Genomic DNA, 23,733 nt, shown 5'->3' with positions numbered 1-23,733 from the left:
TCTCCTCCCTCTCCTCCCCCCTCTCTCTCTCCTCCCTCCCCCCCCTCTCTCTCTCCTCTCTCTCTCCTATCTCTCTCTCTCTCTCTCTCTCAGAGCCTAAGAAGCGACAGTGCAGAGCGTTGTTTGAGTATGTGCCACAGAACGAGGACGAGCTGGAGTTGAAGATCGGAGATGTGGTCGACATCGTGGAGGAGGTGACGTGTTCAACTTTGTTTTTATTTGTTTTTATTTGTCAGAACAAAATACAGAATACTTTATAATGAAATGCTTGTTTCTGTATGAGCCCCTGAGAGTGTGCTACATACAGTAAGGAGAAAGTAAGTAAAAGAAAATAGGTAAAGTCAATATATATATATACAATACAATACAGAGTAAAAAGAGTAACAGTGAGGTAGAATGCAGAGGTACAAAACTTGGGCTAGGGTGCAAATGAGGTATGAATGTGGTGCAAATCTCTTATAAAGTGTGTTAAAGTGTCTAAAGTGAGTGATACAGTGAGTGTTTGTTTAAAGTGAGTGTTTCAAGTTTCAAGTTCAAGTTTCTTTAATAGTTGTCATACAGAAGTACAGAATACTTTTATACAAAATGCTTCTTACTGTTGCGCTCCAGAGACTGTGCAAGACAAGATAAGTATGAAATAAAATAACATAGTAAAATTAGAAGTAAAAAAATGAGGTCACAGTGTTCAGTTTAGACATATGTACAATGTTCGATGCAGAATAGACGTAGTTACCATACAATATACAATACTGTGCAGTGTACTAATATACAATACTATATAGTGCAAGGCAGAAATGGAGAAATGGGACGAGGTGCAATTTAGGTACAATTCACAGTAGGTGTACGAGTTGTAGTGCAAATCCTTTATCAATAAATATTGGGCCACTGTGTGTGGATGTGTGTGCAGTGAGTGTAGATGATGGGTTGTTACTACTAGGGATTGGCGTGAGTAATCGATTACTCGTAGCTATGAGAAAAATCGATCTTAAATTATAAAAAAAAATTATGAAAGAAATATATATTTCTTTTATTTAATTTATTTTTATACATATTTGTTTCACATGTATGTGTAGGATTATAACTGTTTGTTGGTTTCCTTTTTTTTTTTTTTAGTAATACACGATCACTCGAGTATAGCATGCGATCAATCGATCTGGATTCTTCTTAAAAATGCAGGGTGACATGGAGGAGGTCGGCTTTTGGGGGTGATATGATTCTGGAAACCCACCGGTGCTGATTTGTTAAATTGAGGTGTTAATAATAAATCTACTGCTGTCAACCTTCTCGTAGGGATAACTGTTAACTAACGTATTGAAGGTTCATGACAAGTGTTGATTGAAGTGAACTGAATGTCATGATGCTCACCATCTTCTCCTCGGCAGCGTTAAGACCTCTGTGTGCTTAGTGTGCTGGTGTGTGTTTCTCGTAGCTCTGTTAAAACCAAGAACACTGTCTTGGTCATTAGGGCTGTACCGAACGCTTAGAAGCTTCGATCATAATGTTGACATTCAAATTCTAAATCAACATTTGAATCTTTTTTTTATTATTATTTTTTATAAAGAAATGTTTATCTTTTTTCTTTGTCTATTCATTCTGTTTAAACCAATGGGGGTTTTCTTCACAGTTGCAGTTAAAGATTAGGCTACACTAATATTATAGTATTATACTATAAGACGTCACCATCACTTTCGTACCAACCGTGCCCTTATTGGATTATTTATGTTGACAAAACTGATGAGTTATATTTAGGGATGCTCGATATTGGCTTTTTCACCGATACCGATATACCGATATTGTCCAACTCTTAATTTCCGATACCGATATCAACCGATATCACATTTTAATGCCGATATCGGCCGATAATATCGGACATCCCTAGTTATATTCATTAAAGAAAGTTGATTTAATAAAAGAAAAAGACTAATTTAATCAGATTAATCACTTTATTAAAATTGAGGATTTAGTAAAAAAATAAATAATAATAATTAAATTTTTTATTTTTTTTAAGTACTTTTTTTTATAGACATTTAAAGCTTCGTTCGAATACTTGAATCGAAGCTTCGAATGTTAAAAAATGACATTCGGTACAGCCCTAGTGCTAAGCTAGGCTAGCTTGCAGCCGGATAGCTTTCTACTGACCGCACAGAGCGGAGGACACTGGTATCTAGGGCTGTCTTAAATACTTCGAAGCTTCGTTCAATGGCACAAGCTTCGAATTAAATTTTTTATTTTTTTTTACTTCTGTGTGTGTGTGTGCCCAAATTATATCATCACTATTGCCTGTTTGAAGGATATCATCCTCAAACATATACACCACCTACACGCCTATTCTCAGTCCTTGCCCCACAATGGTGGAATGAACTACCCACCCCAGTTAAGACAGCCGAATCCCGTCCAATCTTTCGCCGTCGACTAAAGACGCACTTCTTCAACCATTATCTGAAATAAAATTTAAAAAATCTAACCTTAACTAACCTTACTGTCATGCACTTGTCCTAATAAACTAACCTACACTGTAACACGCAACACTTTGATGAATATTGTTACTCAGCTGATAGAGTTGTATCCTTCCTGATGACCTGTCGTACAGAACTTGTAAGTCGCTTTGGATAAAAGCGTCAGCTAAATGACTAAATGTAAATGTGAATGTAAATGCCTTGTAGAATTCCACACATAAGAAAGAAAGATACTGGGATGAATAAACAAAATAGGAAATAAAATGTAGAAATGCATGCAATACATAAATAAATATGAATCTCCATATATGAAATAGAACATTTAGATAAGGTGCTACTGAGATGTTTTGGTGAGTTCTTTGTTTTTTTGTGGAAGTAGCCCTTCTTAAAAATGCATGAACATTCACTGATAATTGGTCTGTAGTGGAGTCTACAAGGTCTACATTGCCGGACCATGTAGAATCCGGACCTTGTAGACTGACATAATTCTGTGCATAGTTTAGTCTACACAGGCCATATTTCAAATAATCAAAATCTTACTTCATTCATCTTAAACATTCTTGATTTGGGGGATTGGTAGTTCCCATGAAATCTGAAGTTGTTCAAACGACAACAGCGATCCACCTTGAATTAAATCACACAGCCGTGTTGGCTGCGTCACAGTCACGAAAGGGGCTACTTAATTCATTAATCCAATCCACTTTATTTATAGAGCACATTTAAAAACAACAAAGTTTACCAAAGTGCTGTATATATATATATTAAAAAAAATTATTAATAATTTTTTTAATTCGAAGCTTCGAATTAAAATCGAAGCTCGGCCCCGAAGCTTCGATTGCCAAAAAAAATTCGAAGGTCAGCCCTACTGGTATCTATCTTCTTGTCCGACTCCGGAGAAGGCGGTGAGAACATTTCCCCATCATGTCGGTTCCTTTAACCACGTAACGCACGACTCTTCATTTCTCATTCATTTCTTCACACCTCGACTCCTTCAAACCTTAAGTTGGCAACGAGGCGGTCCTCATTAAACGTAATGGTTTGGCAGGCGATGTCATGTTGACTGGATGCCAGCTAGAGGGCTGGGCGGGGCGCCCGCTGACTCCGATGGTGTTAATGAAAGGGTTTTTCTTAGTGCTGTCAGGCGATTGAACAAATTAATCTAATTAATTACAGGGTTTGTAATTAATTAATCTAATTAATCCATTTAATGGAATGAGTCTAATGACTCTCCTCGGGGGGGGGGGGGGGGGGGGGGGGGGCAGGTGGAGGTGTTAATGACTCTCCTCGGGGGGAGGTGGAGGTGTTAATTAAATGGTTTCTCTCTCCTCGGGGGGGGGGGGGGGGGGGCAGGTGGAGGTGTTAATGAAAGGTTTTCTCTCTCTCCTCGGGGGGGGGGGGGGGGGGGGGGGCAGGTGGAGGTGTTAGGGGCCTTTCTCACTCACCAATTGGGGTCGAATCAGCGCCCCCGGGGACAGGGGGGAGTGTTCTCACTCAGACGGACACACCCCTTTTGGGTGCGAAGCGGCGCTGATTCGGAATACCCCCCGCTGAACCTGGGACGCTTGAAATAGGTGGTCTCGGGTGCGGGCCAGTGGGAGCGGGTGGCGTGACACAGACAACGTCGTTACTGTAATGCTTTTCATGCTTGCTTGAATTTTGGGCAGATAAAACCACACAGCAACAACAGGACAATACCCACAAAAACGATATTTATGGGCAATTTGAGAGTTCAGACCTCAACCAAAAACAAGCATGTGGGGCCTCACAGCTCAGTGGATGAAAACATGAAGCCGCGTTACAAAGCACAGCACTTCCCTGGCTCGCATTAGGCCTGGCAATTTTGTTTGCCATGCTATGTCTATGCATTTATTTCTATTAGACCAGTGGTGCCCAACCAGTCGGCCGTGGTCGACCAGTAGATCAATGGCATGCAATATAATTGCCACGAGAGATGGGATAATGTTAGCTTCTGAACAGGCTAAGCTAACTAGCGTTAGCCGTTAGCTTAGCGTTAGCCCTTAGCTTAGCGTTAGCCATTGCTGTCTACTATACTTTCTTGTTCGAATGCATTTATTTATATTAGACCAGTGGTGCCCAACCAGTCGGCCGTGGTCGACCAGTAGATCAATGACATTCAATATAATCGATGCGAGCAATGTTACTAGTAAAAGGCTAAGCTAACTAGCATTAGCCGTTAGCTTAGCGTTATCGTTAACCCTGCAAAACGCTCAAAAGCGGACTCTACAACAGAGTTCCATTCGTGAGAAAAGGGGGGTGGGTTATATTGACAAGGCTTGACAACAGAGGTTCAAATATAACTTCATATTTATTGGTTATTAGTTTCTTTTATATCAGCATCCAGTCTCCAGTCTCCGTGTTAACACACTTCCTGTTTACATTTTCGAGCGTGACATCATCGCCTACGGCAAGCGTAAACGCTCAAAACGCAAACCGTAAACGGAACCCGGAGCGAACCAAGACTGAAGTGTGTACACAAACTAGAGGGAGAGGGAGGGGCGAAGTTCGCACCCAACCCGGAATGAGGACGGTACGGAATGGAACGGAACCGAATGGGTGAGTGACAAAGGCCCCTTAATGACTCTCTCCTCGGGGGGGGGGGGAGCAGGTGGAGGAGGGCTGGTGGAGCGGCAGCATGAACGGCAAGTCAGGGCTCTTCCCCTCCAACTTCGTCAAAGAGCTGGAGGCCGACGGAGAGGACGGAGAGACCAACGCCACGGCAGAGGAGACGGGTGAGAGAGCAGCGCTGTGACAGAGAGAGAGTTACTAACGCAGGAGAGAGAGAAGCGCTCCGACAGGAACTTACTAACACTGACAGGACAGGAACTTTCTAATACTCCACTCTGCCAGACACTTTGGTTGGTACGTGTCTCCGCTCTGCCAGACACGTTGGTTGGTACGCTTCTCCGCTCTGCCAGACACGTTGGTTGGTACGTTTCTCCGCTCTGCCAGACACGTTGGTTGGTACGTTTCTCTGCTCTGCCAGACACTTTGGTTGGCAAGTTTCTCCGCTCTGCCAGACACGTTGGCAGGTAACCAACTGCCATTTGGAGGTTCTTAAAATAGTCAAATTGAATTGTGGAATCAGCTTGACAGGTGTTGGCGCCCTGAAAGCAGACCTACCGGATGGTTGATATCTGGCTAACCCTGAGGAACGCAGGGGCGAGGTTCAATTGCATAATTATCCACAAGAGAAGTTCTCAACTGTCTGTTTGCTTTGAGGTTTTGGATGTTTCTTTTATTATTATTATTATTATTATTAGTGCTGTCAGGCGATCGCTGTCAGGCGATACAAAAATGTATCTAATTAATTACAGGATTTGTAATTAATTAATCTAATTAATCACATTTTAATCGCATAACCGTTTTAGGCCTGGTATTCTATAATCATATTTTAAATTGCATGTGTCCGGATGGCAGAATTCAGTACTGTATCTACTAGGGATGTCCTATATTACCTGAAATTATTCAATTTTTGGGGGGGGGGGGGGGGGGGGGGGGAGAACCCTGCATATATCGGTATCGGTTGATATCGGTATCGGAAATTAAGAGTTGGACAATATCGGTATATCGGTATCGGTAAAAAAGCCAATATCGCACATCCCTAGTATCTACAAAACCTTCTGTTTAATCATCTTCGCTTTATTCAGCCTGAAGACATGGCTCAAAAGGGACTATACTTGACCTAGACACTTAGCTTAAAGCACCCTTGCATGTTGTATGAGTCTGTATGTATATAAATGTTAAATGGTATATGTGATGTGTTGTGATGTCATGTTTTGTATGATGCATGTATAAGCATCACACTCCCCTACCCCCCTACAAGGACCACAATGGAAATAAGCTCTGAGCTTTTTTGTGTTTCATCCTTGGCAGTATATCCTGACTGTGCTCTTCTGTCACATGTTTATTTTTATATTGTCAAATAAAAGTCATTCATTCATTCATTCATTAGATTTTTCAGGTCTGGTCAATTGTAGCATGGTGTTATTCACAGTCAAAGATATATATTTATTTTTTTATGTAATTGATATTCTGATTTGGTTCATTACAATTTACTCAAGCCTAGTAACAGACACAGTATTTCTGACACTGGGAATACATTCCCTGAGATCCATAGATGTCCCTAGAATCAGATTATCACCATTTGTAAATGTTTATTCTTGTCTTATCTTATCTTATTGTATCTTATCTTATTGTATTGTATCTTATCTTATCTTATTGTCTCTTATCTTATTGTATCTTGTCTTATCTTATTGTATCTTATCTTATCTTATTGTATCTTATCATATTGTATCTTATCTTATTGTATCTTATCTTATTGTATCTTGTCTTATCTTATCTTATTGTATCTTATCTTATTGTATCTTATCTTATTGTATCTTGTCTTATCTTATTTTATTGTATCTTCTCTTATTGTATCTTATCTTATTGTATCTTGTCTTATCTTATCTTATTGTATCTTATCTTATTGTGTCTTATCTTATCTTATCTTATTGTATATTATCTTATCTTATTGTATCTTATCTTATTGTATCTTATCTTGTATCTTATCTTATTGTATCTTGTCTTATTGTATCTTGTCTTATTGTGTCTTATCTTATCTTATTGTATCTTATCTTATCTTATTGTATCTTGTCTTATTGTGTCTTATCTTATCTTATTGTATCTTATCTTATTGTATATTATCTTATTGTATCTTATCTTATTGTATCTTATCTTATTGTATCTTGTCTTATTGTATCTTGTCTTATCTTATTGTGTCTTATCTTATTGTATCTTATCTTATCTTATTGTATCTTATCTTATTGTATCTTATCTTATTGTATCTTATCTTATTGTATCTTATCTTATTGTATCTTGTCTTATCTTATCTTATTGTATCTTGTCTTATCTTATCTTATTGTATCTTATCTTATTGTATCTTATCTTATTGTGTCTTATCTTATCTTATTGTATCTTATCTTATCTTATTGTATCTTGTCTTATTGTGTCTTATCTTATCTTATTGTATCTTATCTTATTGTATATTATCTTATCTTATTGTATCTTATCTTATTGTATCTTATCTTGTATCTTATCTTATTGTATCTTGTCTTATTGTATCTTGTCTTATCTTATTGTGTCTTATCTTATTGTATCTTATCTTATCTTATTGTATCTTATCTTATTGTATCTTATATTATTGTATCTTATCTTATTGTATCTTATCTTATTGTATCTTATCTTATTGTATCTTGTCTTATCTTATCTTATTGTATCTTGTCTTATCTTATCTTATCTTATTGTATCTTATCTTATTGTATCTTATCTTATTGTGTCTTATCTTATCTTATTGTATCTTATCTTATTGTATCTTGTCTTATTGTGTCTTATCTTATCTTATTGTATCTTATCTTATTATAATAATAATAATAATAATAACTTTATTTGTATAGCACTTTTCATACAGAGGTTGCAGTTCAAAGTGCTTCACAACAGTAAAAAATACAGGCATAAAAAGATAGACAGGTAGAATCACAGTGTTTCACATTAGGATCTAGCATCCCAATAGGCTCTCCGCTTACAGTTTTCAGTAACACAAATAGTAAAAATAGTTTAGCGAGCATAGTAAGATATGGCACAACAGTAAAAAATACAGGCATAAGCGAGCATAAAAAGATAGACAGGTAGAATCACAGTGTTTCACATTAGGATCTAGCATCCCAATAGGCTCTCCGCTTACAGTTTTCAGTAACACAAATAGTAAAAATAGTTTAAAATGATTCAGTTTAAAAATAGTCAAAAAATTATAAAATAGAACGGACATAAAAAATACAGGCATGAGCGAGCATAGCAAGATATGGCAAATCACAGTGTTTCACATTAGGATCTAGCATCCTAATAGGCTCTCTATTCAGTAATACTCCTGTAATTCATGAACAAATAATCAGTGTTTCACATTTGGATCTAGCAAATAATAAGAATAAAATGATTCAGTTTAAAAATAGTCATAAATAATCAGTGTTTCACATTTGGATCTAGCAAATAATAAGAATAGTTTAAAATGATTCAGTTTAAAAATAGTCATCAGTAAGAAGTAAAAAGTGCAATAACCGACACATGAATTTGATAGGCAGTGTAAAAGAGTAGGCAGGGTAAGAATAAATACAAGTTGTGTCAGGATATCCCTGATGTTTCCTCTTGCCACTAGGTGGTAGCAGATATCTATCAGTGAAATGCCTGAGCAAAGAGATAGGTTTTAAGCTGTCTTTTAAAGATGTCTAGCGAGTTGGCTTCCCTGATGTTTTGGGGTAGTTTGTTCCATAGTTTTGGGGCATAGTTGATAAAGGCTGCATTACCGATCCTCTTTTGACTGCTTCTGGGAGCCTCTAGTAGTCCAGCAGCTGATGATCGCAGTGTTCTTGCTGGTGTGTAATTTATTAGAGTGTTGGCGATGTAGCTAGGTCCCTGTCCATTTAGAGCTTTGTATGTAAGGAGAAGGACCTTAAAGTCAATTCTAAATGTTACAGGAAGCCAGTGTAAAGCGGCTAGGACTGGACTAATGTGCTCTCTCCTTTTGGTTCTAGTTAGCAGTCGGGCTGCAGAGTTTTGGATTAGCTGAAGCCTCTCTGTGGTTTTCTTAGGGAGACCTGTGAAAAGTGCATTACAGTAGTCTAACCGGCTAGATATGAATGCATGAATTAGCTTCTCAGCATCGTTCTGATTAATAAATGGTCGTACTTTTGCTATATTTCTGAGATGGAAGAACGATGTTTTCGTCACTTTGCTAATATGAGAATTGAAGTTCAGTTCTGAATCTATGATAACCCCAAGACTAGTGACCTCAGATTTGATCCAAGGGGTTAGTCCCCCCAGGTTCTTTATTAATGTTTCTTTTTTAGTTTTGGAGCCGATAATTAGAATTTCAGTTTTGTTCTCGTTTAGTTTCAGGAAGTTCTTACTCATCCATTTATTTATTGCCAGTAAGCAGTCTGTAATGGAGCTAATCGCTGTATCATTTGGTTCAGCAGATATGTACAGTTGTGTATCATCCGCATAGCTATGGAAATCTACATTATGTTCTCTGATGATATCACCCAGCGGTAACATGTAAAGGGAGAAGAGTAAAGGACCTAAGCAACTCCCTTGTGCAACTCCATAGTTGTTGTCGTATATATCAGACATGTGATCTCCTAGTTTAACATAGAATTTCCTCCCTCTGATGTATGTTTTAAACCAGCCCAGCACATGGTCTGAGAAACCGACATGGTTTTCAAGACGATCGATTAGAATATCGTGATCGATTGTATCAAATGCTGCACTGAGATCTAACAGGATAAGGATGGAGATATTATTCTCGTCAGAGTTTAGTCTGAGGTCACTGATTATTTTGGTGAGGGCAGTTTCAGTGCTATGATATTTTCTGAATCCTGACTGAAATTCTTCTAAGATGTTGTTTTCTTCAAGAAAGGAATTTATTTGAACTGAAACTATCTTTTCAAGTACTTTACTAATGAATGGTAGGTTGGATATTGGACGATAATTTGCCATTTCATTACTATCCAAGTTAGGTTTTTTTAGTAATGGCTTTACAACTGCTGTTTTAAAGGCATCCGGGAAAATACCAGTCCTAAGGGAAGTGTTTATGATATCTAGCACAGGGCTTGAAACACTATTAAATACCCGTTTGAAGAAAGCTGTAGGTATAGGGTCAATGTCTGAGGTGGAGGAGTTACATTCTGAGACAGTTTTGCAGAGTACATCTAATGTGATGCATGTGAAACTTCTCATGGTTACATTGCACGGTTTGCCGCAATCAACTTTATTTCCATCATGAGTAATGCTGGCCCTGATCAAGGTTATTTTGTTGTTAAAGAATAGTGCAAGTTCTTCACACTTAACCGTTGATGACTGAGGAGGTGTAGGGGCAGTGTTGAGTAGTACATTAATAGTGGAAAAGAGGATTCTGGAGTTTCCAGCATTTTCTGTAATGATTTTAGAGAAGTAATCTTTCCTTGCTAAGCGGATGGTTTTATTATACGCAGTTAAAGCATCTTTGTATATATCACAGCATATGGTGGTTTTTGTTTTTCTCCACTTTCGCTCCGCTGCACGACATTTCCTTTTTTCTTCGTTGACCGTATTATAGTTTAACCAGGGCGAGGCTCTAGGTTTCTTCTTTTTCGTTTTTAATGGGGCGACAGAATTTAATATAGATGACATTGCATCATTGAGATTTTCTACCATTTCATTTAGAGAGCTGTCATGATTGTGTGGTTCATGTAGTCTGATAAGATCAATGAACTTTGATTCAGCTTTGTCGTTTAGGAGCCTCTTTTTAACTATGATTTCTTTTTTTGTTTTAGTAAGGGTTATTTGAGTATCAAAAAATATACAGTGATGGTCGGAGAGAGGTAATTCAGTTATTGAGATATTTGTTATGCTTAGCCCAGTTGTTGTTATAACTAAGTCTAGTGTATTCCCAAGCCGGTGAGTTGCATTTGTTATATGCTGTATTAGGTCAAAGCTATCCAGTAGATTTTTTAGTTCCATAGTTTTGGAGTCTGTTTTCTTATTAAAATGGATGTTCAGGTCTCCATTTAGGATCACCTTATCATATCCGGTAACACATAGTGAGATCAGTTCAGAGAGCTCCTGTATAAATATTGGTGAGTGTCTAGGCGGGCGGTATATTGTGACAATAATAGTTGATTCTGTTCTGATTGCTGCAACTCCTCCGCCCCTTTTATTTTTTCTGGGTATTTGAAAAAAGTTATAGTCTGGTGGACAAGCTTCTATCATTATTGATGTAGCTGTGTCATTATTTAGCCATGTCTCTACTAGGCAGATGCAATCTAAGTTATTTTCTTTAATCAGATCATTTACTAAGAATGTTTTATTATTCAGTGATCTGACATTTAGGAAAGCTAATTTTATTTGTTGGACTTCTTTAGAGGAGGTCTGCTTTGGTTTGACCGTGATGGCCCTGAGGTTAATAGCAGGTAAACGCATTGGTGGCGTATATTTTTCACCATGCCATTGGCTAGTTATGATTACTTGTATGTTTTGAGAGATGGCATGGTAATTGTGCTATACTGTACCGTACTGACTGCACTGGGCTTTCGGGGACATTTGATCAGACGAGATGGCCTTGTGTGATATGGGGGGGGGGGACGGGGAGGGGACGTCTTGTGCTGTACTTCGTGGTGAGATTGTGTCCTTCATGACTATCTCTCGTGCTGGTATGAGCTTAATATTCTTGGAGGCCATCAAGGCATGACGCATGTTTGCTGATAGGAGCTTTGAACCTAAGCGATTTGGGAAGAAGCCATTTCTTTGAAAACGTTCTGGGTTATTCCAGAAAACATTGAAGTTGTCAATGAATTTCAGGCCGTGTACGAGACATGCAGCCCCTAACCATGAATTAAAATTTAGGAGTCGACTGAATGCTTCCTGTCCTCTGCGAAAGCATGCAATTGGTCCACTGATGGACACATCAGTGTTTGTGTACACAGACTGATGTTTGTCTAGTGTGTTCATTAAACGTGTGAAATCGTCTTTCAAAGTCTCTGTGCCAGTCTTCTTTCGCAGGATGTCAAACGATCCAGAGTGAATGACAATTTTTATTATTCCTGGTCTGATTAGTGTTGGAAGTTTTTCGGCTAGCTCTTTCACAGTTGTATTGTCTAGACAGATATTTTCTGTGTTTGCCATCTCCACATACCTTGTTATGGAATCTCCAATCAGTATGCAGTCTATTTTCTGTGTGAGGTTAGCATTTTTCTTTCCAACAGTTTTGGGGCCGTTTGTTTTTGGGCTAGGCCTAGTCTGCCGGTTCTTTCCACAGTCCTGTGGCCTTGGTGAAGCCTCGTTAGCCTTCTCAGTAGCCGGCATGTTAACGCTGGTCCCGTACCTTCGGCGTTGGCTACCGCGACGTTCTCGGCGCATGATAGTCTCTTCGCTGTTAGCTGTTCGCTCGGTCTGGGTCGTGTTTGCCAGCCGTGTCGCTAGTGGCTCCGTTTTCCTCGTTGTCTCGTCGTTAGCGTGTGCTTCGCTAGCATTAGCGTGAGCTCCGGCATGCCAGCTGTTTGCTTCGCTAGTGTTAGCGTGAGTTCCGGTATTCTTGCTATTAGCGTCGTTAGCGTGAGCTCCGTTACGCTCGCTGTTTTCTTCGTTAGCGTTGTTAGCTACGCTTCTATGTCTCTTTGCCTTGGGTGTTGATATGCGTGTTTCCGAGAGTAGGTTGAAACTATTTCCTGGCGGTACCGGGGGTGAGGTCCTGGATCGTTTATTTCTCCTTTTATCCTTGACGGTGATCCACTGCTTTGGTCTAGCTCCTTGGTTGTGCCAAGGACCGTCTTTTGGGTGGTGCTGTTCTGTAGTTACTAGCATAGGCCAGTTCTCAATCATGGTATTGTTGGCTATATTTGTAGTAGCTTCATAAATAGAGTCAATGAGTTGCTCATCCTGCTGTATTTGGTACAGGGTAGAAACCCGAGCCTCCAGCTCTACAATCCTCTTTCTCATCTCCAAGCAATTAGTACATTCTGTGGGAGAGCCGAGTCCCGGCATCTTCCTTTATTTCTTTTCAGGTTAGGCTAAGCTGAAGCTAAGCTAGGTACTTAGCTGGTGGTGGTGGTGGTGATGATGATGATGATGGTGGTGGTGGTGGTGATGGTGGTGGTGGTGGTGGTGATGGTGGTGATGGTGGTGGTGATGGTGGTGGGTCACTCACTTCACAACCGGGGTCTTTATGAAATATCATACAAGAGAGCTGTCCGTCGCTCTCTCCTAAACGGGGCAGCTTCCGTCGCCCCGGATATGTCCGTTTCTCTCCCCTACACGGGGCAGTTCCGTTGCCCTGGAGCTGTGCTATTACTCACACTGTCGTCTTCCGTCTCGTTAAAACTCAAAATAACAAGGAAAACCTTCCTCGTCTTTCATAAATATCCTTGCCTTCCGACATAGTCCTTTGTGTGTAGCTGATAAGACGGCTCGCTATTCCTCCCACGGAGAATCTTGCTACTCGTCCTTTCGACTGTGGTAAAAAATCTGAATAGATAAGAAGATTCACAGTTCTGGAGAAGTACCATAGGAATTGGGAGTTAACGTACAGAGTAATTAAAGTTGAAAGGGCTGTAATAAATCATTATAATAGCGATAGGCAAAAGCAGCGGAGCGGAGCGACAGTAAAAGCAGCTTGCTTTGCTGAAGCAGGATACAATGTATCTTATCTTATTGTATCTTGTCTTGTTGTATCTTATCTTATTGTATCTTATCTTATCTTATCTTATTGTATCTTATCTTATTGTATCTTGTCTTATCTTATCTTATTGTATCTTATCTTATTGTATCTTGTCTTATCTTATCTTATCTTATTGTATCGTATCTTATTGTATCTTGTCTTATTGTATCTTGTCTTATTGTATCTTGTCTTATTGTATCTTATCTTATCTTATCTTATTGTATCTTATCTTATTGTATCTTATCTTATTGTATCTTGTCTTATCTTATCTTATTGTATCTTATCTTATTGTATCTTGTCTTATCTTATCTTATCTTATTGTATCGTATCTTATTGTATCTTGTCTTATTGTATCTTGTCTTATTGTATCTTATCTTATCTTATCTTATTGTATCTTATCTTATTGTATCTTATCTTATTGTATCTTGTCTTATCTTATTGTATCTTGTCTTATTGTATCTTATCTTATTGTGTCTCGTCTCGTCTCAGACACGGCCTCCACCACCCCCACCTTATCTTGTCTCATTTCGTCTCGTCTCGTCTCAGACTCGGCCTCCACCACCCCCACCTCCCCGGGGAACGGAGTCATCGCCCAGCCCAAGAAGGTACGCGGGGTCGGGTTCGGAGACATCTTCAGGGAGGGCTCGGTCAAGCTGAAGGTCCGGCTGCCCAGCGCCGAGACGGAGGAGAAGAGAGACCGGGTGAGTGTGGGACCGGGTGAGTGTGGGACCGGGTGAGTGTGGGACCGGGTGAGTGTGGGACCGGTTCCGGGCGGCGCTGGTCAATGGGCCGGGTCGAGAGGCCGGGTGAGTGTGGGACCGGCTCCGGGCGGTACTGGTCGAGGGGTCGGGTCGAGAGGTTGGGTCAAGAGGTCGGGTCGAGAAGTCGGGTGGAGAGGTCGGGTCGAGAGGCCGGGTCGAGAGGTCGGGTTGAGAAGTCAGCATTATCATCTAACGCAACACTGTCATTATCTTGTATTAGCGTCTAACGCAACATTGACGTTAGCTAGCCTTAGCATCTAACACAACATTGTCTTTAGCTAGCCTTAGCATCTAACGCAACATTGTCATTAGCATCTAACACAACATTGTCTTTAGCTAGCCTTAGTGTAACTGAGGGGTACAATTCCCTGACTGTATTGATAAGTATGGTATCATTAAACCACTACCGTCTTATGTACATTCCTACTGGCCATACAGTACACAGGTATCTAATGATGAACACTTCCCCACAATGACTCGGTTCCACACAAAGCTGTATTTAAGTATTTATTAGCAGCAAAAGGTACATAATATACTTTACTTTACTTCACTCTAGGTGCGCTTATAAGGCAAAGGAATGTGCGTAGGCAAATCAATAACGAATGTCCATTCTCATATTACGCAGGAGATAATCATACAACCTGAATCTTAGGGAATTATATCTATGGTACACTAGTAATATAGCGGGAGATACTGGTAGGGTCCCCCCGGTTGTAAGCCAGCAAGGGTAGAGGATCTGTCGGTAGTAGAGTCTGGGTCAACGATGATAAGGAGACTCCGAGTACAGGAGACGGTGCAATAAGATCTTGATCCACAGACGAATACAGCTGTTCTCCGTAGCATGTAGCTCCACATGGAAGAAAGCTAGCCGGCCTCAGACTTCTGAGAGGCAGACTCGACGTGGCTCCTCACAGGTTAAATCCCACACACTTGTGGGTGTCGGCAATTCTCCGCTCCATTAATTACAGGACCAAAAGCAAATATAATCCAGCCGAAAAGGGCTATGCAGTCGTCAGTAGGTTATCCAGTGTACATAATCCACACGGTCCTCGTCTAGGGCCCCTCGGGTGAAAGCGCCATGATAAGCAGCCCAGCCTGGATAAGCACTCTAGCCGATACGAGGAAACGTTGGTGATGCTGGTCACTGTAGAACTTTAGCCGCACGATACACTATACACAAATAGACTATTACTGACTTAATAGAATAGGTCGAACTCGACGGTACAGCGTTAAACTCTGACACTTCAGTTATTAATTCGCACGCGGTCTCAATGCTCTATTTGGGGCCAAACAGGCCATACTTCACCGCACGTCGTATCGTATCAATATACAATGGCGCGACCCCGGTCAGTCGCCTTTGGTTTAGCTCCGCGACGATTGTGCACATTTTTAGCTATTATGTTTGTTTTTTCGACTTTTTTTATTAAAACATCACTGGCGGGTATGTCATACGACCGCCAGACACTTATGGACCTAAACTCCGGACTCAAATTGGAGTTGGGAGACACTTTATGCCCAGAAGGGCTAACAGAAATCAAGCGGGAGAACGACAACAACAAAGGAAACGGCAGAAAGAAACATAGAGGTAGACGAGGCGGTATCAGACTTAGATTAAAAAGATCTGCTTACCGTCCAGCAATTCCATCCATCTTTCTGGCGAATGCACGTTCGTTGGAGGGAAGGATGGACGACTTGAGAGCGAGGGTCCGATTCCAACGGGAGATGAGAGACGTTAATATCATGTGTTTCACTGAGACATGGCTCAAGCCAGCGACGCCGGACAACAGCGTCTCTCCATCGGACAATTTCACCGTCCTGAGAGCAGATCGCACGGCATCCTCTGGGAAGAGCGTCGGAGGTGGGGTCTGCATCCTCACGAACAATCTCTGGGTTAATCCCAAGGAAGTACATGTCCTCTCAAGTTCATGCTCCCCAGATATGGAACATCTCCAAATCCTGTGCAGGCCGTACCACCTACCCCGTGAATTTACCGCGGTCATTATATCCGTTGTGTATATTCATCCACAGGCAAATACCGGCAAAGCGCTGGGGGAATTACACGACCACATCAACAAACAGCAGATCAAGCACCCGGAAGCCGCGACGATAGTGACTGGTGATTTCAACCAGGCAAACCTGAAAAAAGTGATGCCGACCTTTTTCCAGCACATCGCCTGCTCCACAAGAGGGGGGAACACACTCGACCACTGCTACACCCCGTTCAGAGCTGCCTACAAGGCTGTAGCGGCTCCGCCACTGATGGGCTCTGTAAGCGCGAGCGATCACGACTCCATCTTTTTAATCCCAGCATACAAACAGAGATCACGCGAAGTCGTCGTGTCACGTGAGACAAAAAAGTGGTCTGACGAATCGGAGGCCGAGCTCCGTGACGCGTTCAAGGATACAGACTGGGACATTTGAAGGAAGCGCCAGTGACGTCAGCGAGTATGCTGATACCGTTGTAAGCTACATAACTACAGTGGCAGACGGCATTGTCCTCACAAAGACGGCGCGGGTTTTCCCAAACCAGAAACCTTGGGTGGACAGCACTATAAGAACAGCCCTAAACTCACGCACCACGGCTTATAACCTGGGCAGAGAGTCAGGAAATATGGAAGAATACAAGGCTTCAGTCTACACTCTACGCAAGGCTGTTAAACTTGCTAAGAGGACATATGCTGAGAAACTGGAGACACAAATGGCACAAAACGACACAAGAGGCTTGTGGAGGGGACTGAAGACAATAACTGACTACAAAGTCAGCGCCCCCTCAATGGGGAGCGACGACGCCTCTCTAGCGGACAAACTCAACTCCTTCTACGCTCGGTTCGGTGTAGACAGTGTCGCCGCTAGCCCTCTGGCTAGTGACGTCACTGGCGCACCGGCTGTTGTGGAGGGGGGGGGGCAACCGCGGGGGGGCGGGGGCGCTCTCTCGTTGTCGGAACACAGTGTGAGAAGAGCATTTATGCAGGTGAACACCAGGAAGGCTGCAGGCCCAGATGGTATAACAGGACGCATACTTAAGTCCTGTGCAAACCAGCTTGCCCCGGTGTTCACCGCCATATTTAATCAATCCCTGGCGGAGTCAGTAGTCCCTGCCTGCTTCAAGATGTCTACCATCATCCCTGTACCGAAGAAACCCTCCCCAACATGTCCAAATGATTACAGACCGGTGGCACTCACCTCTGTGGTCATGAAATGTTTTGAGAGGCTGGTCAAGGACCACATTTGTGCCTCTCTCCCCAGTGATATGGACCCTATGCAATTTGCATACAGGACAAACAGGTCCACTGATGACGCGGTCTCCCAGGTACTGCACAGCACTCTCTCCCACCTTGACCGTCAGAAGGGGGGCTATGTGAGACTGTTGTTCATTGACTACAGCTCAGCGTTCAACACCATAGTCCCCACCAGACTGGTGGACAAGCTGATTGAGCTAGGCCTGAGCTCCGCCCTGAGCGCCTGGGTACTGGACTTTCTGAGTGAAATACCCCAGGCGGTCAGGGTGGGGGGTCAGACCTCCAACACCATCACCCTGAGCATCGGGTCCCCCCAGGGCTGTGTTCTAAGCCCCCTGCTGTACTCACTCTACACACACGACTGTGTGGCCAAGTTCAGCTCCAACTCCATTGTGAAGTTCGCCGACGACACGGTGGTGGTGGGGCTGATCTCGGACAACGACGAGAAGGCCTACCGGGAGGAGGTTGAGGTACTGGAACGTTGGTGCCAGGACAACAGCCTGCTCCTGAACATTGGTAAAACCAAGGAGCTGATCGTGGATTATAGGAGAGGACAGCGGGAGACACACACACCACTGAGGATTAACGGGGCTACCGTGGACAGGGTGAGCAGCTTCAAGTACCTGGGGGTCCACATCTCAGAGGACCTGACATGGTCAACACACATAAACACAGTAGTAAAGAAAGCGAAGCAGCGCCTCTACCACCTGAGACAGTTAAGGAAGTTCAGAGTATCGGGGAAGATACTCCAGTCCTTCTACTCAGGAGCTGTAGAGAGCATCTTGACCGGAAACATCACTGCCTGGTATGGGAACAGCACGGCACAGGACAAGAAGGCCCTACAGAGAGTGGTGCGCTCAGCCGAGCGTACCACGGGTATTGCGCTACCTCCCCTGCAGGCTCTATACAACAAGAGGTGCAAATCCAGAGCCTGCAGGATAATGAAAGACCCCCACCACCCCAATAACAGCCTGTTCCAGCTGCTGAGGTCAGGCAGACGCCTGCGAATTCTAGAGACTAAGACGGAGAGGCTTAGGCTAAGCTTCTTCCCCCAGGCCATCAGAGCCTTGAACAATGAACATTTAGAGACACAGAAACTGAACTATCCACACACAAGTACATACACGACACGCACGCTGAGCACGCTCACACACTAGCAGCCACTTTAACACTCATGACGCACACACGCACACTTATGGCCAGAGGAAAGGCCACTTAAAGTAGTATAACATCAGGAACAGTGTATTGCACTACTAAAGCTAACTAGCATGTCCTATATGCTCTGTAAATACTAATGTACAGATACCGAGATGGCACACCATGTACCTGTTTATTGCACTGTTTTATTGGATTCTATTAATATGTTGTACCACTGTATTTTATTGGATTCTATTATATGTTGTACCACTGTATTGCACATCGTCGCGGGCAAGACCAGCCGCATTTCATTGTATACCTGTATGCCGTGACAATTAAAACTCTTGAATCTTGAATCTTGAATCTTGAATCGTGGGTGAGGCTTCAACTTTAGTTACTAAGGCTTCTGACTAAGTGCTTCTGTATTCACCTGCGCCGTATTTATACGCTTAGATGAACAAACTAGTACCAGCTTTATTCCTGTCTCATATCCTTGCGCAATACCGTTCATGTCCAGGTATGTCCCCGGCGGTGACTTTGAACCCGACATTGAAGGTATGGCCATGGCGCCTGTGGACCGCTGTCCAATAGGAGAATGAAATATTATGGTCTGTACTAGGCTAAAGGGATATTCCGTGTATATGTACAAGGAATATACAAGGGATATCAAACGATATACAAATATTATGCAATATATATCAATCAATAAATATATATATTCGGTTTAATCTGATCCTTTGTAACAGCCGCCTCCTAATTAGTCCCACCTAATTAGCTAAGCAGAGACAGATTAACCGCACTGTCCACTACTCAATGTCTGTTGTGAGGGTAGGGCAGTTCACAAAGTCATGGGGTCATGGTCGTCATCAATAGTATCGGGAGCCTTGGCAACTCTATTAGCCTCGCCACGGGTCGGGTGTAGATCCGCCCTTGGACGAGCACTTCGGCCGCTCTGACCTTTCCGTCGGCACCGGTGATCACTTTGCTTACGCGGCCAGCCGGCCACATAGCTCGGGGTAGTGACTGGTCGATAATCATGACGACTGTTCCTTCTGTCAAATTGTCTCTCTCTTTCACCCATTTCTGGCGGGTCTGTAGAGACGGTAGATAGTGGAGTAGGAAGCTGTTCCAAAACTTGTCAGCCAATACTTGACTGTACCTCCACATTCTTCGGCCGTTCGCTTCTTCAGGCCTGTACACTGTCTGTGGTAGCGCGGGGTCCAGCCGCCCCATCAAGAGAGTGTTGGGGGTGACTGGGTCGACATCTGCTACATCACTTGAGACGTAACCGAGGGGCTTTGAGTTCAATACTCCCTCGATCTCCGTGAGGACTGTCATTAGGACTTCTTCCGCCACGGTCTGGGCCCCAAGCATGGCGTACAGGGCTGTCTTTATTGAACGTACTTCTTATTGAAAGCTAGCCGGCCTCAGACTTCTGAGAGGCAGACTCGACGTGGCTCCTCACAGGTTAAATCCCACACACTTGTGGGTGTCGGCGATTCTCCGCTCCATTAATTACAGGACCAAAAGCAAATATAATCCAGCCGAAAAGGGCTATGCAGTCGTCGGTAGGTTATCCAGTGTACATAATCCACACGGTCCTCGTCTAGGGCCCCTCGGGTGAAAGCGCCATGATAAGCAGCCCAGCCTGGATAAGCACTCTAGCCGATACGAGGAAACGTTGGTGATGCTGGTCACTGTAGAACTTTAGCCGCACGATACACTATACACAAATAGACTATTACTGACTTAATAGGTCGAACTCGACGGTACAGCGTTAAACTCTGACACTTCAGTTATTAATTCGCACGCGGTCTCAATGCTCTATTTGGGGCCAAACAGGCCATACTTCACCGCACGTCGTATCGTGGGTGAGGCTTCAACTTTAGTTACTAAGGCTTCTGACTAAGTGCTTCTGTATTCACCTGCGCCGTATTTATACGCTTAGATGAACAAACTAGTACCAGCTTTATTCCTGTCTCATATCCTTGCGCAATACCGTTCATGTCCAGGCATGTCCCCGGCGGTGACTTTGAACCCGACATTGAAGGTATGGCCATGGCGCCTGTGGACCGCTGTCCAATAGGAGAATGAAATATTATGGTCTGTACTAGGCTAAAGGGATATTCCGTGTATATGTACAAGGAATATACAAGGGATATCAAACGATATACAAATATTATGCAATATATATCAATCAATAAATATATATATTCGGTTTAATCTGATCCTTTGTAACACTTAGCATCTAACGCAACATTGACGTTAGCTAGCCTTAGCATCTAACACAACATTGTCTTTAGCTAGCCTTAGCATCTAACGCAACATTGTCATTAGCATCTAACACAACATTGTCTTTAGCTAGCCTTAGCATCTAACGCAACATTGACGTTAGCTAGCGTTAGCATCTAACGCAACATTGTCATTAGCATCTAACGCAACATTGTCATTAGCATCTAACGCAACATTGTTATTTGCATCTAACACAACATTGTTATTTGCATCTAACACAACATTGTCATTAGCATCTAACGCAACATCGTCATAAACTAGCGTTAGCATCTAACGCAACATTGTTGTTAGCATCTAACGCAACATCGTCATAAACTAGCGTTAGCATCTAACGCAACATTGTCGTTAGCATCTAACGCAACATTGTCATAAACTAGCGTTAGCATCTAACGCAACATTGTCGTTAGCTAGCATCAGTGCTAACATTAGCTACTAAACATTCAAGCTGATGTTAGCTGCCAAACCTTGTCGCTACAACAAGTCTCAAACTTTCTTGCTATAGTATAGCCTATTTGCTAGATGCTAACTGACCCCAAACCTGGGACAGATCAGAGGGACCCGGTGAGGGCAGACATGGTGGAAGACATCAGGTTCAGTTTAAACTTGATTTGAACAGGGACAGCACACATTAATGAACACAAAGTAAACATGTGAGACAGTGTTAAGCCAAAGCAAATTTTCGACTGTTGTCCCTGGGCCTGGTGTTAAAAAGCCACTAAAAAATAAAGCATAACATATATGGCATACAGTTAATTAACACATTGACTGCCAGCAGCAGGGGGGCGCTGATACCCCATTAATCGCCAGGTCTTTATTCAATGGATATAGTTTTAGACTGCGACATTTGCGAGTGCTTAAAATGTATCTTATATTATATCTATGGGTCTAATAACGCTGTCGAGTCTCAGTGAGTTGCTTCCAGTCAACATGCCCGAGACAGATTGTTTTTTCATCCGTACATTTCCGTTTTATACCGTCTTGTATAGAGTATGGTTTGGGTGCTTTCCAGTAATTCCAGGGAAAAGCAGAGAAAAAGGCATTTTACTGTAATCCAGTCATCACGTTCAGGGCCGCCTGGGAGAAATGCGAGGCCCTGTGCAAGATTTAACGCGAGCCCCCCCCCCCCCCCCCCCCCCCCCCCCCAAAGGTAAAAAAAAAATATATATATATATATATATATAATTTTTTTTTTATACAGTCAACATATTCTTAAATAATAGCGCTGCCCGAGGCGGGGCATGATACAGTCAACATATAGCAAAAGAGAGAGCGAGAGAGAGCTCCCGTTCTACAGTCAATATACAGTGTACAGAGAGAGAGAGAGAGAGAGACACATTGGAAAGAAATTGAAATGCTATTTGGCCCTAAACAGAGAGTACACAGTGGCAGAATACCTGAGCACTGTGACTGAAGATCCTTGAGCACAGCCTAGCCATCGAGAAAGGCCGCCATAGGCAGACTGTGTGTGTTAGAAAGAGAGAGAGAGAGAGCACATGTGTGTTTGTCATGTGTGTGTGTGTTAGAGAGAGACTAGAGCATGTATGACAGATTCAAAAGGACAAAGATCAACACTTAAATCCAAGAGAGAGAGAGAGAGAGAGAGAGAGAGAGAGAAAGAGAGAGAGACATTGGAAAGAAATTGAAATGCTATTTGGCCCTAAACAGAGAGTACACAGTGGCAGAATACCTGAGCACTGTGACTGAAGATCCTTGAGCACAGCCTAGCCATCGAGAAAGGCCGCCATTGGCAGACTGTGTGTGTTAGAAAGAGAGAGAGAGAGAGAGAGAGAGAACATGTGTGTTTGTCATGTGTGTGTGTGTTAGAGAGAGACTAGAGCATGTATGACAGATTCAAAAGGACAAAGATCAACACTTAAATCCAACAAGAAGAGGGTATACCAGAGAAACCAAAGCAGCAAGGAGCCAATGGCCGACATCAGCTAAATAGGCTAGCCAGGTACTGTGACACCAGGCCACACACAGCTTTGGCCAATGGCCCAACGCTACCCAAGCTACACAAACGACCATTCACACACAGCACATGTCGTATCTCCAAATGTTGTGAAGTAGCATATGTTTTGCCTGGAAAAAAACATCGTTATTAACAAAACATTCGGGAGGGGAAGGAAGGAAGAGTGGGGTAATGTCATGACATTTTCATTAATCCAAGTTACCTGCACGAGGAACGCAGGGCGAAAGGCCGCAACACAGGTCTCCACGTTGACGAAAGGCCTCTCGCTGGCGGGACAAAAAGAAGCTATGGCCAGAGCCTTGTCATGGTGCAGGCCCGACTACATCTTCTGTCAAAGGGCCTGCTATTCTCAAGGCTAACTGATAGCATCAAACGAACGTTCCCAGCTGACGCTAAACAGCTAACTGGCTAACAGTTAGCTCACACAGTTAGCTACTAGTAGTATTAGCTAGTCGACCAGTTTGGCTCCAGAGAGAGAGAAAGAGAGATAGGGTCAGGTGACTCAGGTCCACGGCGGGTATATAATCATAGGTTGACTCACCATAACGCAGTATCAACGTGGAAGGAGACTTTCTTGGCCCCACGGTGTAATTTCTTCTTAGAGTACTTTCCGGCAGACTGGACACCTTTC

At 42.6% G+C, this 23,733-nt stretch overlaps 1 protein-coding gene across 1 annotated transcript in view; it reads left to right on the top strand.

Moving 5' to 3' along the window:
- Positions 1–23,733, top strand: part of cd2ap (CD2-associated protein) — a 232,188-nt gene that overhangs the window by 104,067 nt on the left and 104,388 nt on the right. The window contains exons 4-6 of the mRNA XM_084314088.1: positions 94–194; positions 5,083–5,206; positions 14,248–14,402. Coding sequence (XP_084170214.1) covers positions 94–194; positions 5,083–5,206; positions 14,248–14,402 — 380 coding nt within the window. The remainder of the gene's footprint in view (positions 1–93; positions 195–5,082; positions 5,207–14,247; positions 14,403–23,733) is intronic.

This window comes from Notolepis coatsorum, assembly GCF_963971535.1.
Source record: "Notolepis coatsorum genome assembly, chromosome: 5".
Taxonomy (NCBI): Eukaryota; Metazoa; Chordata; class Actinopteri; order Aulopiformes; family Paralepididae; genus Notolepis; species Notolepis coatsorum.
Note: the sequence above shows the minus strand (reverse complement) of the source record. Positions and strands in the feature narration are given on the sequence as shown.